This window comes from Sinocyclocheilus rhinocerous, unplaced genomic scaffold, assembly GCF_001515625.1.
Source record: "Sinocyclocheilus rhinocerous isolate Xijiao unplaced genomic scaffold, SAMN03320098_v1.1 scaffold1624, whole genome shotgun sequence".
Lineage (NCBI taxonomy): Eukaryota > Metazoa > Chordata > Actinopteri > Cypriniformes > Cyprinidae > Sinocyclocheilus > Sinocyclocheilus rhinocerous.
In genome coordinates, this window is record NW_015639527.1 from 313,463 (window position 1) to 327,269 (window position 13,807).

The 13,807-nt window shown below is 37.6% G+C and overlaps 1 protein-coding gene across 2 annotated transcripts in view; it reads right to left on the bottom strand.

Annotated features, from left to right (window-relative positions):
* Positions 1-5,362, bottom strand: part of LOC107751385 (lipoma HMGIC fusion partner homolog) — a 29,027-nt gene extending 23,665 nt beyond the window's left edge. For both annotated transcript variants that reach the window (XM_016567105.1, XM_016567104.1), the window contains exon 1: positions 4,860-5,362. In XM_016567105.1, the coding sequence (XP_016422591.1) occupies positions 4,860-5,244 (385 nt within the window). In that variant the 5' untranslated portion in view covers positions 5,245-5,362. The remainder of the gene's footprint in view (positions 1-4,859) is intronic.
* Between the last annotated feature and the right edge of the window lie 8,445 nt (positions 5,363-13,807).

Consider the following 13,807-nt stretch of genomic DNA (forward strand, 5'->3'; position numbering starts at 1 on the left):
TGAACATTTGGGTGGCATTATGCAAATATTTCCATATAGTGTGGTAGATATGTGGGGGCGTGTTAGAATGAGCCGTTTTAGGGGGGCGTGGCAGAGTCTTAACTTTGATAAAGAATATCTCTTTGGTTTTGAGACTTTAGTCTTTGCAACTTCAGGGATCTTATCTATGCACAATCAGCTTGTAACACTCCAAAGAGAAAGGAAAACTTGAAATCGCATCATATGACCCCTTTAAGTACATTTTTCCTCAATTCTCATTACTGCAGTATAAAAAAATATTAATCCTCACATTATTTTCACATTTTCAAATTTCACATTATTGTAGTATTTGTTTTTCTACCTGTAATTTATGATTTTTTGTAAAAACAAATATTCTATACTTTATCGCAATTACAGCATTACAGAAATACAGAGGCAACATTCAAAATGAATAAACTATACAATCATTTGTTAAATTTGTTACATACACTATGAGATCATATAAAATAATGGGACACATGTAATGCATTAATGATTATTATTGTATTACACGTAATATATATATATATATACATACGGATACATTACAGCAAAGAAAATTTGAGGTTACATATGCTTAATAGTCATGAAAATAACATCGCAATGCAAAAAATCTTTGTTTTAAAAATAGGCTTTATAGCCTTTATGCAAAATAAAATAGCATTCTGATTTTGTGGTGTAATATATCTGGCCCTGTGAGATTTCTAATCTTGCATATCATTCAGGAAGGATAAAATGTGGATTGAAATTCAATCATAATGGGCTACACCCAATGGTGTCGAGTTTACAAGACATTATCTGGTAGACACGGTCTTTGATTTCTGTGAAGGACAGGAACAGATTTTCTTCACCTCTGGCCTGTTCAGTTCACTGTGTGTCACTCTCTCAGACTCTTTTTCTCCTATTTTCCAGCAACATTCCAAAAACATGTCAAACATTCCAAGGAGTCAACTAAATTTTTCAGACAGACAGTAGGGAAACTGACAGTGAGACATAGAGATGTGCACCAGTACTGGAGCCAGTAAGTCTCTTCCTGCTGCTGCAGCTGTCTCCATCAGCTGGATCCTGCCTGTCTTTCTCATTCACACCACCCTACGCTCTCACATCTTTCCATCAGTCTCTTTCCAAGCGCCCAGGGGTCGGCACGGGTCAGTTAAAACCAGCGTATACACCCTCAGCTAGGTCTGTTCCCACATGACCACAAATACACATGGCACGTTGCTCAAGCGTACACACGCTTGCGTTCACCGCACAAATGTACACGAAAATCAGCCGTTCCCCATACCCGGCCGTATCTGCAATTAGAAACATTCCAGTGTGACTAATTCAATAGTGTCAATTTAGATTTAAACGAGAGGGATTTACACAGCACACAAACGTAACATATGTGACATCGGAGCTAACAGAGGGAAAACAGGAGGCAAACTCACAGCTTCAACAATTTTGTACGTTGTGCAGTCCACTGTGACTGGACGTAAAGTCAAGGACAACTTTAGAGAAGTTAATTATTAGTGTGACACTTTGGCGGCCTAATGACTTAAAGATACAAGCAAAGTGCCAAATTGTTGCAGTTTCTGAATTCAAACTTTGACAGAAAACATACACATTTTTTTCAAGCTGCATTGACCCTCTGTTGGTATTCGTTGAAAGTTTACAGCTCAAGAGGTGAAAGCTTACAGTAAGACAACTGCTGCTGGCTGGATTACTGAACCGTCACGTCTCAAAGCTCACTCGAGCACACGAACAGACACAATTGTTGCCACCTGACTTATTTGTGTTTTCCTCAGGGTAAGGTTGTATAAGATTTCCCCACTGTAAGTATGAAGACGTGAACTATGGAATGAAGGGCCCACAGAAACACACAGGGCAATTGAGTCACAGCTGAACGTGAACTGGCCTTATTTTTATCACTTAAACAACTGAAGACAAGGTATTCAACAAGTGAGTACAGAGGACATATATATGCGAATACAAAAACATTTGAGATCTGTCATATTTTTTTATGTTTTTGAAACATGACTCTTATGCTCACTAAGGCTGAAATTATTTGATGAAAAATACAATACAAAACAGTAATGTTGTGAAATATTATTACAATTTAAAATAACTGTTTTCTATTTTAATATAATTTAAAATGTAATTTGTTATTGTGATGGCGACCCTGAATTTTCAGCATCGTATCTCTGGTCTTCAGTGTCACATGATCCTTCAGAAATCATCCTAATATTCTTATTTGGTACTTAAGAAACATTTCTTATTATTATCAATTTTGAAAACAGTTGTGCTGCTTAATATTTTTTGTGGAAACTATGATACACGTTTTCAGGTTTCTTTGATGAATAGAAAGTTTTTAGCATGCATTTGAAACAGAAATCTTTTGTTACATTATAAATGTCTTTGCTGTCACTTTTTATCAATTTTATGTATCCTCGCTGAATAAAAGTATAAATTTAATGACCCCAAACTTTTGAACGGTAGTTGGTACGTATGCAGTAGTGATAATTCATAATGGTTGACTAGTTCTCCAACAACCAGGTCCTCAAATTTGACTATTAAAAGTTCGTCAGGTGAGCCGAAAACCATCCTAATCATAGGCTTCTAGGTTTCTAGTTAAGACTGATTAGTCGATTAAAAGTTAAGGCAAACCTTTGAAAATATGTAGTTTTGCACTTTCCTATTGTGAAGTGTGCCTGTATGGGATCAGCACATGCAGAATTCCACAGAAAGTCCATAGAAAGACATATAAATTTGATCTCACATCACATGTTAATTTTAGAATATTTTGTTAAATTTGATAATGCAATGAGCTACTAATAGTGTAAAAGTGTAGGATCTCATCTCTTTTATCATATTTTATTGTCTAAATCCTTTCCACAGAATAACTCTGCAGATTATTGCCTGCAACCACTGCAAAAAACGCAAAAATAAATAAATAAATAAAATTAAAAAGTGATACAGACTCTAGTGGGCATAGTTATGGTTCAGTGAATGTATTCTGTATCAAGTGATAAAAACAAAGCAAAGTCACAGCCTTCTAGGACAAGGAAAAAATGCAAACAGGAAATATTTAGTTGCCCTTGAATAAAACATCACAAAGCAAGCAGGTGTATGTATCAAAGTGTGTGTGGAAAAGTAAAGAGAGCACAAAGGAGAAGGGAATATGAAAGAGACATGAAAGAGAGAAAGTGTTGCCTACAGTCCCTCATAGAGAGGTCACGTATAATCAACCTCCATTATTTCCCATCTTTCTGAAATGGAGCAAAGTCACTGCTCTGAGGCAGGACAAAAGAAGAGAGGGTGATGTAAGTCATAAGGACCCGTGAGGGGCCCTCCTCCCTTCATATTCTGCTCATTACGAGGCCAATCGCTTCATAAGCAGCTCGGTTACTGCCTCGCAAATAAAAAGATCTCGTAAAAGGATAGTAACAAGAGCCAATTTATTCTACTGCTCCAGCTCTTTTTTTTTTTTTTTTACCTGTGCGTGTGTGTGAGCAAGCCTGGATTTGCAATGCACGTCCTCTTTCTTGACCATTAAAAGCTTATTTGGCCAGGACTAGTTTACCCTGAGGAGGTCAGGTAAATTTGTGCTTCGCAGACGTTTGAGCAAGCCCTTTTTTTCTCATTCCTCTTATTGAGCAATTTAAATTTTTCGGGCTAACTTTGGAGTCCTGTGAGAAATCGAATGCTGTCCGGAGAGGAATGTGTGTGATTATGGTATATTATTTTTCACAACGCTTCTCCTCATTTGCATTGACCTTTGGTGAATGCCGTAACTAAAGCTTAAATTTCTCGTTTCACTGCCTGGTGTGCCTTCATGATGGATTTAGACCTCTTGGCTGACTTCAGCTTGCCATCTGGGTAAAATAACAGTTGGTGGTTCAAGTACTGTTGGTATTGCATCTGATATAAAAAGAATGTAAAGCAATACAGAAAGCCCAGTCAGAAACTAATCAGAAAGGCAACAGTAGTAGGAGCATCAGGTATGATTCAGGTATGATTTTGTACTCACCCTCATGTCATTCCAAACCTGTACAACTTTTAAAGAACATTTCTGTCCATAAAATGAAGGTCAATGGGGTCCAGTGTTTTTTGAATCCCATTGACATTCATTGTAAGGACCAAAAAAAGAACACTAAGACATTATTCAAAATATCTTCTTTTTTTTTTCTGCTTCACAGAAGAAAGAATGTCAGAGGGACATGAGGGTGAGTAAATGATGACAGAATTTTCATTTTGGGGTGAACTATCCTTTTAATTATATTAGTTTTAATTATGTGATTGTACATCCCATCCAAAATCAGTACATGAAATCATAGACGTTCTGTGTTAACAACTGTAACTCATTCACCGGTTGGAAAACCGATCCCATCCAACCAGTACTAAGGACATTAAAGGAAACTCTTGTTTGCTTTTCACTATTTGTTTAGTTACCAAACAAACTCGAACTGATTTTCACCATGGTGTAAGTTTGCTGTCTTAGCACAAATCAACAAGAGGTCACAGGCTCCACTCCTCACAGGATGACATGAATCGTAGCAACAGAATGTCAAAACAAGCACACCGGCTTTCACTAAGAGGATACGGTTGTCGTCGTGCGTTATCGCTAGGAGCTGCTAAGTACTTGCATCTGGGAAAGACGCAAATGAAAGTGTGTTCGTAAAGTTGCAGTGTTTCATTTGAATATGCATTTACAAGCACATTCATCCATCCTTCTGACAACACATCGATACATCCAACCAATCAATCCACTCATTCTGCCATCTATACATTCATTTATCCAACCATTTCACCATTTACCCATCCACTGAATCTCCAGTCAAGCTCCTTGTAATTGAACTCACCTCCCACAAACTGTATCCCTCCTGCCACACGTCCGATGGTGCGAGAGATTAGATCCGTAACACAGCATCCCATGATTGCAGTGAGAGCCACCAAGAGCAGCAGTCCACAGCCTGCCCCCGTCACTACCGTGCAGATCCTCCACTCCAGACTCGGGATGCCCTGAAAGGAGGCATAGCGCCCACACTGCTCCAACATAACTGTCCCACCACGGGCCTCATCCCTTATGGGGTAGGAACAGCGGCGGAATGTTCCAAATGACACCGGCTTACCCATCTGCGACCCAAGCAGCCAGTATGGCATGAAGAAGCCTATGCAAGATGTGGCAGCACAAAGGAAGGACAACAGGGCCCACACCACGCCTGCACATGTAAGACTAGATGCCATCGCTCTCAGCTCAAACTTTCATATAGATGCGAAAGACACTGATTTCAGGTTGAGTGTGTGCATGCAGACCTCCTAAGCCCACTGGCCTAGATCCTCCCGGCATCTTCCTGCTCGGTTACACCTGAGGAAATAGAAAAAAGTGGTTTAATTCATGTATAAACAATCATTAAGAAAGTATTTTAAAGCTTTTTTTTTAAGTGAACATCATATGCACCTGACCTGACAAAAGAAAACTCTTCAATTGAAACATTTTTAAAAGGTATAGCCTGGACATCAATCTCATTTATGCTGTCATACTGCCTAAATGGCACATAAAAACTGATGTTGCATATCAAAATGGGTCTGAGGGCAGCAACGACCTTCAGGATCAGACAGAGGGAAGGGTACACTGTCAGCAGCTCTTCTTGATCCATTATTATAATTTCTCGTAAGCAGTGTGTCTCTGGTGGCATTGGCTGATGTGGCTGTAATGATGTTTTAGTATTCAATATTTTCACTGCTGTTTCATACATTTTATTATAAACCAAAAGCAACATCAGAGATCCACTGCATGTTAAATCAGTTCTGACCCTGATGAGAAATGCAAATTGGGGGAGCCCATCTCTTCTTCTTTCCCTTGTGTAAAGTGATGTAGCCGTAAGCAGTCATGCAGAATTCATGGAAAGTGCCTCTTGCACATGAAATAACCAGACTGAAAGATCTTAATGTTTGATATGTATGCTGTGATACAGCCTAGTGGTTAAAGATCTGGGCAGCATCTTCTACAGTGGGAGATATTTCTATCAAAGACTATACAGTTGAGCCAGAATGTGAATCTGGGCTGAAATCTCTCAGTCAAATGTTAGAGAGAGCACAATCTGAGCAGTTCAGACAACCCTCTGATCTCTATTCTAACTGTTTGTTTAAATCAGGTCTGCATAAAGCCTTTTAGATAGACGGATCATTTAGCTTCTCAATGGACCATGGGCATACAGAAAAAAAAAAAAACTCAGAAAGCAAAACTCTTTTGCACCTTGAGATCGATTTAAATATTTGTGACCATATGTTTGTATGCTTGATGTTTTTCCCCGATATTACTGAATTAGGTTACTCAAAACACACAAACACTTTGTGATGCTGCTCTTATTCGTAGTCTTAATAGCACAAACAAACAGAAAAAGGTGCAAAATTTCAGGTTTAATTAGGGTTTAGCATATTAAATAAAAGCAATGTGGTTGTGCTTAAAATCTGTGTGCAAAAAAAAAAAAAAAATCTGTATTCGATTTTTATTTTAACTACCATGTATGCCTGCTTTCGTTTTACAATTTTAAAATGTGTTTAACGTTACTTGTTTGTCTACTAAAATCTTAATTTTTGCAACATCTGTCATTTTTTAAGTTATTAATATTTGTATTCATTATTATTAATAAACATTTTGTAATAAAATGAACATTAAAACAACAAGTTAATTATATTTATTAATAATAAATAAATCCATCACATGACTGGCTTTTAGTCATGGGGTGTTGTGTAGGAAACAGTCAATAAAACGCATTTAGCAGCTACTACATATAATGATATAACTTTAATTTATGATATTTGTGTCCCGATAGAGTTATGGCTCCATTAGCTCTTATGATTAATTGAGCACCAACTCAATTTGCAGAAGCCATATTGCTTTCCGCCTGACTGATCTGATTTCAGCACAATATTCAATGAACCCAGTGTTGAAATGAAGTGTGAGGAGACTTGTGTTCAGCTCATTGGAATTCACCTGTACGTCACAGATGAATATGACAGTAGTTAAGAGTAATTTAGTGCCAGGCTGACATTTACTATCCTCGTAAATGACATCATATGGATTTTGTAGGTGTGAACCGAGATCTCGCTGGCTTGTCTCCATTTAAGCACCTGACTTCGATGGCAGTTTGTGACCTGAGGGAACAAAGACGCTCATCAAAACCTGCGCATTATAATTATACTTTCGGTCTCTCTCCCAAGCCGTGCACAGTATGGTTATGAGCTGTCAAAACTTCATAAGAATCATGTTAAATAGTCTTGCTTTGTGTGGTGTAGTTGCACCATGCTGCTTAAACTGACACATGTGATCCACCAAGACACCAGAACTGTTACCTGCTAATAATGAGGAATCTCACAAAATAAGTTAATGAGATCTCACAGTTTCCTACACATTTACCTCATTACTGTGAATACTTGACGACAGAACAGTCTTCTTGTGAGAAATTCATCATTGAGGCTGACAACGAAAGTCACTTTACAGTGATTGTCATTGTCATTCCGTTCTTCACTGAATTGAGCCAAGATTAAGAAGATGGTATTTACACTGCAGGCGTTTTACTGATCAGCTAGCTAACCGATAATGAAAAAAACAAGTGTAAAAGCCCTTGCAAGTCACATTTGATAGCAATGTGATCATTCAAACCACCTCAGGAGGCCATATACGCAATTGCTACTGTTTTCAGAATGAACAGCCTCAACATATAGAAGCTTGTTTGGGAACAGCACCAAATAAAATGTGGCCCATAACAGCTATTGCATTTTATATTGCAATCATCAAAGCAATTGTGGCCTACATCACATGTGGAAACACATTTATTTGGCCAAGTGTAAATACAATGTACAGATCCAATCAGATAGCAATGTGGTCGATCAAATGACACATACAGTCCCAAAGGAAGAACATCAACAACAAAGAGTGATTCCTTGTTTGAGCATGATCAAAAGTGAAGAGGTGGAAATGTGGGAAGGTCAACATAGTGCGAGAGAATGAATCAGAGAAAGAGGACGACAGCTGGCAGTTATTCACCCTCTTGTAGTCTGAGCCATGAACCTCACAACACAAATCACAGATGCTAACACAGCACTCAAGAAAGGAGAAAGGGACAAAAATCCCTTAACACAGTGTTCAAATTGACTTTCCCACTTTGACACTCTATTTTTCTCCCTGTAGACTCTTTTTAGTTTAGACAGCTTCTGCTTGCTTCCTTATTACATTTCACGAGTTCACCCTTACATCTAATCTGATAGCAAATAGTAAGCATATTTTGGCACACTGTCCTGGGGGAGAGCTCCGAGCCCAGAATATAGCCCGAACCCAGAGAACTCCCCCTATCCCTAATATGGGAGGAAAATAGATTGGGAGTTGGGGTGGAGGAGGGAATGCCGGAAAACTGTGTAGGACAGAGGCATGTAGGCTGCATATATATATATATATATATATATACACACACACGTATTGTGGTAGTTAGGATGGTTAGCTAAACGAGTTACACCTGTGCCAAATTGGTTGATTATCTGATCGTGCTCCTCCCAACTCTTGTTAATAAAACATCATGTCGTGAACGTAATGAATGAAGATAACAGTCAATTGTCATAATTTGTCATTTCTGTGGCACAAGCACCATCTATTGTAAAAAAAATAATTACTATTTTCAAACGGGTTTCCCCAAACACTCTTCCTGTCTGTGATTAGTTGGACAAAATGGACAGCCCTGCCCCCCAAACTCACACCACTGGTTGAAACACTGTTGCTGTTTAGTGATGAGAAGATCTGTCTTTATTGACTTAATCTTTGAATTTCGTTCAGCAAAATGAACTAATCTTTCATTAAGTCATTAAATTGTTATCTTTTCGATAGTCAAAACCCACAAACACGTCCACATAAGCAATCTTTGATCATATTCTGAATTAAGAAATCATTCAAATGCAGCCAAGAAAAATTATGAGAAACATAAATGATTAGTTCACCTTCTGAGTCCAGAGTCTTGCATTCATTTGTCATGTAACAAACGAAAAATAAACAAACCATTCACAAATGACCAATCACTGTTGTTTGGCTGCTCAAGCAAACAGAAAAGTTTTGGTAGCACCACAGAAAAAGCGTTTACACCTACAAAAAGTATAATAAAGCTACAAATGGCTTACTTATATTTGTATTTGAATATTATGGGATAAAAGAAAGCATTTGAACAAAATGACACACTTCAGCTCAGATGTAGGTTACACTGGGGTTCATTATAAAGACATTTTAATGTGTTGAGGCTGTAAACTGCCGTGACAGACACAGACACACAGAAAAGTGTCTGTCCCTGCTGCTTTTCTCACTGTGTTCTTTTTCAAACAGCGACCCAGACAGTCAGCGACATTCAGATAATGGCTGTGCCAGCGGGAGCCTATTCCACCATCTGATCCTCAATAGTGCAGTTTGAGTTAAAGCTGACATGTCTGAAAAAAAAAACCTATATATACAGGTGCATCTCAATAAATTAGAATGTCATGGAAAAGTTCATTTATTTCAGGAATTCAACTCAAATTGTGAAACTCGTGTATTAAATAAATTCAATGCACACAGACTGAAGTAGTTTAAGTAAGTGGTTCTTTTAATTGTGATGATTTTGGCTCAATTGAATTTATTTAATACACAAGTTTCACAATTTTAGTTGAATTACTGAAATAAATGAACTTTTCCACGACATTCTAATTTATTGAGATGCACCTGTATATGTGTTCTTGCATTTTAGAGGGCTTGTTCAATAGTTGTTCTGCTAACAGTATCTTCAGATCAAAGCATGTAATTACAAGGAGCATGTTGTTTTCCAGAGACAGAAAAAAACACCACCTAACGACAAACATCTATAGGTAGCTACTTGTTTGGCTCGGCCATGAACAGAGACCTATATAATTAGGAGATGGCAACCTTGTCATTTTGCCATCCCATTTATTACATTAAAGAAGTCAGTCATTGTGCTCTTGCTTGTTAAGTTCCTGATTTTTTGTCCAGAGTAAGAAATTTGATGTCAGTTTAGATGTTGCATTGTATGTTGCACTTTAGTGGTTTGTTACTTTTTTCAATTTACATTCTTCTTGCTGAAGTTTACTGAGGCCCCCTAGTGGGCCACTGCTGTAAAAAATTGGGAACCAGCTAGATTTGGTGGTTCAGCTTCAGGTTCCAGATTTTATAGTCGATATTAACTTATTCAGCTCAATACCAAATTTTTTTATTGCACAAAAATAAACAAAACTTCTTTTTGATGCCAGCAACAAAATATATAGGACGTTTTTTTTAATCCTATTTTTTTATTTTTTTATTATATGCTTCATTTGTATTTAGCATTGTTTTTCTCTGTTCACACTATCAGAAAAGACATGTGAATCATTTTTGGGTTGATTTGGGCGACCCAGAAGTTGAGGACTTTTAATCTAGAGTATAGGATATTTATTCTATATTTTTATATGATAAAATATTGTAGCATGTTCAAAATGTTGTGTTATAGATAACAATGTGCTTAATGTTAGTGTTGCACTTTATTCATTTTTGTGTTGCGAACTGTTATTGGATGTTCGAGATGGATGTGAAAAGAGGCTCCGCCCCTGTGTGTGTGTAAGGGCAAACAGAGAGAAGGAGGGTGGGAAAGAGTGCCTCGCTGGTTCAAGGGCGGTTCTCAGAAGTCGGGGTGTGTACGGCGTGGGTTGTGGCCGACAACAGCCCAAATAAACACCCCTTGTACATCAAACGCCTCGTCCTTGTTTGAGAACGCTACAATATAATACCCCTCCCAATATATTAATTACTATTTAATGTAGAATATTTACACTGGGGGGAAAAATCAGTCTAGAAACAACTTTCACTCAGAAATTGCTAGTAAATTACAAGTAACACATTAAATGTGAAAAAGACTGAAATAGTGCTTTCTTGTAAAACATACTCCAATAATCTTTTTTTAAATTAATTAATTTACAACCTCATCAAACAATGACCAAAAATCTTTTTTTTTTTTACAGTGAACAAAGTAATAGTTTATGCCTACTAAAAGACTGAAAAGAATAAAAACATTACATCCAAAAAGTGCACCAAAAATGTAAAGATTCTCATAAAACTCTATAGCCTTAAATGGATAAATACCCTCAGAGGATAAAGTTGTATTACATAATATTAAATACTGAAGTATAATTATAAATTCCAGCGTTGATATATCAGCATGTCTTATTCATTTCAAACCCACCACTTCAAAGACGGGCCAACGAGAGCCTCATTCTTCTTCCTCCCGGTCTGTACAGGTATCACAAGGATAAATGAAAACTTTCATTTGAAAACATCAAGCCTTTTAGGGAGGTTAACATGTAGCTGGACAGACTGTTTTATTGCTTGAAGTACGTTCCATCTCAGGAAATGGCTCTCTAGTACAATTCATGCGTTTTGATGCACATCCAGGTCCATCTTTCTGTAACTTGCCTGAAATCACCCCTGTGCTCATGCCGGTGGTACTGCCGTTGCCATGGAAATTTATAAAACGAGATCCTGGCATAAACAAATTAATTTCAGCTAAAGTGCAACACACCGATAAAGGTAGCAGCAAAAGGATACAAATGTGTTTGCTTTGAGCAAACAGGCATGAGATGATTCATTCTATCCTATCATGATTTTGTGATTTATTTTAAAGTCATCCAGCCTTTATCTCCTTGCTCTTCACTTTACTTCTCTGTCGAGTCGACAGCCGCAAGCAGTAATAAAACCGCAGATGCATCAAATACAACTCATTAAATACACCGCTCTCCAGCTGGGCCCTCTGCTAGATCATTTTTACCTGGTGTTTACCTAAAATGTATATTTGGCCACCCTCTGTGGGATGAGGTTTTGGCATTCTACTCTGTTCTCTAAAAACAGAGATGGTCTCAATTGTGGTCTATATTAGGTTACTCACGAAAACCAGAGTGCATGCTGACCGAAAAACAACCGTTATGTTTATGTCTACAAAACATAAAACATGTAGACTCGGTCCACTAGAGAGAGCACTTTAGCATTAATTCAATACAAATTGAGGCAAGATTCTTTGAAATACAATAGGTGGCGCTGTGGGATTTGTTATGGTGCCTAACTGTCATGGAATACCATACTACCATATAGATTTTCTGCAGTATAGTATTATACATTAAGCAGAATGCTAATTTGCTAAAATGTGTAGCTACAAAAGAAGTAGAAGCGAAATAATTTTCAATTAGTGTGTCGTTTTAGACCCTACAACTGAAGCTGTTAGTCTTTCGGCATAAAACCTAAGCATGCTGTGTGGAATACTGTATCCCAGAGTGCAATATGCTCAACCTGACCTTCAGTTTCAGCTGCAATTTCTAACTTATCCTCCTTGACTATTTATTTACCAAATATAATGTATATATTAAAAATATTTAATATAATAATATACAGCCATCATCGTTTGTGGAGATGTAGCTGAAGCTCAGGGGCGCTAAGGGTTTCTTGCAACACAAACTGTTAGCAAAACACTTGTGAACTAACCATTTACAATCACATAATGTCAGAGTCATCTCCATGCTTTTCAGCAGCTTTACATCGACTACACTTAACTCATAACAGTGACACAGTTAGAGTTTAGGATGAGAGAAATACATGTAAACAGCTTGACCTTCACTGTCTTAAACATTTTCTCTTTCTTTCTTTTACAGCGCAAAGTCTTGTTTAAAAAAAACAACAACAGTAAAATCAGGTGCCAATGTCTTTCATGTGTTGATGTATTACCTATTAAAACAGGAAGTCTGAGAAGGAGTCAGTCATCTTACTGTATGCCACAGTCATGAAATGTCATTTGCTACTTCTTAGTTGGTTGCAAGTAGTAGCATCATTTTCATTGTAAAGTGCATTTGATTGGACAAAAATCTGTGTAGTGTATGAGTCATCAGAATATTTGCACATGCGTTAAAGGTACATTTTTCCCACTTGTTTAAATTTTTTAACCTGGTGTATAGAGATGGTTTTAAAGCTAACATAAATGGACTAAAATCCACAGAAGTCCAATTTTGAATTCATGGGCTCTTTAAAATGTTGCCATGTTTGGCAATGGACAGTGCTGCAAATGCTGAAAGTAGACAAGAGTGCTTTCATCTCTGTCAGCTCAATCTCCAGTCACGCTACACTCTTTAATTGGCTGAAAAAGCCTGCCAGACTTAATTTGCCCTCTATTTAAAGTAAAGGGAAAAGCTGGAAAGTAGGACAGAAAATTCACTTGCTGAGCTGATGCTTCAGTGGTGCTCACAGTATTTGGTTTTGCATTTTGTGCTTTAGACCTCACCCTGAGATCAGTGAGATGGATGGGATACTGCTGATCTAGTGCACTTGTGGTGTATCTGAAGACAAACGAGAGACATATGACTTATTTTGACATGGTGGCAGCCAGTTTCTTCAGTGAGACTTGTCAGTGTGGTTTGTTCAATTAGCCATAAAACTTACCCCAAATTGACCATAATTTGGATTCCCTCAAAAGCAAGGCCTAAGATCAGAGAAAACCATTCTGGAACCTGTTCTTCAGACAGACCATGATCTGTCAACCCAACTCGAGAATTATAAAGGGGAATTCACATAGTCAAAGGGAACCTCCCTTTGTTCCATCTCTTTTGAAACATGCTGACAAGCTGAAAAGAATATGTCAGACATGTGCCTGTTGGCCTCATTGGGCTTTTTAACAGCTATGTAAATTACACAATTTGTGCTGTTATAAAGCCACTTCACACATTTCAAACCCAGACGCTCCAACCAACCCAACCCAAATTTACA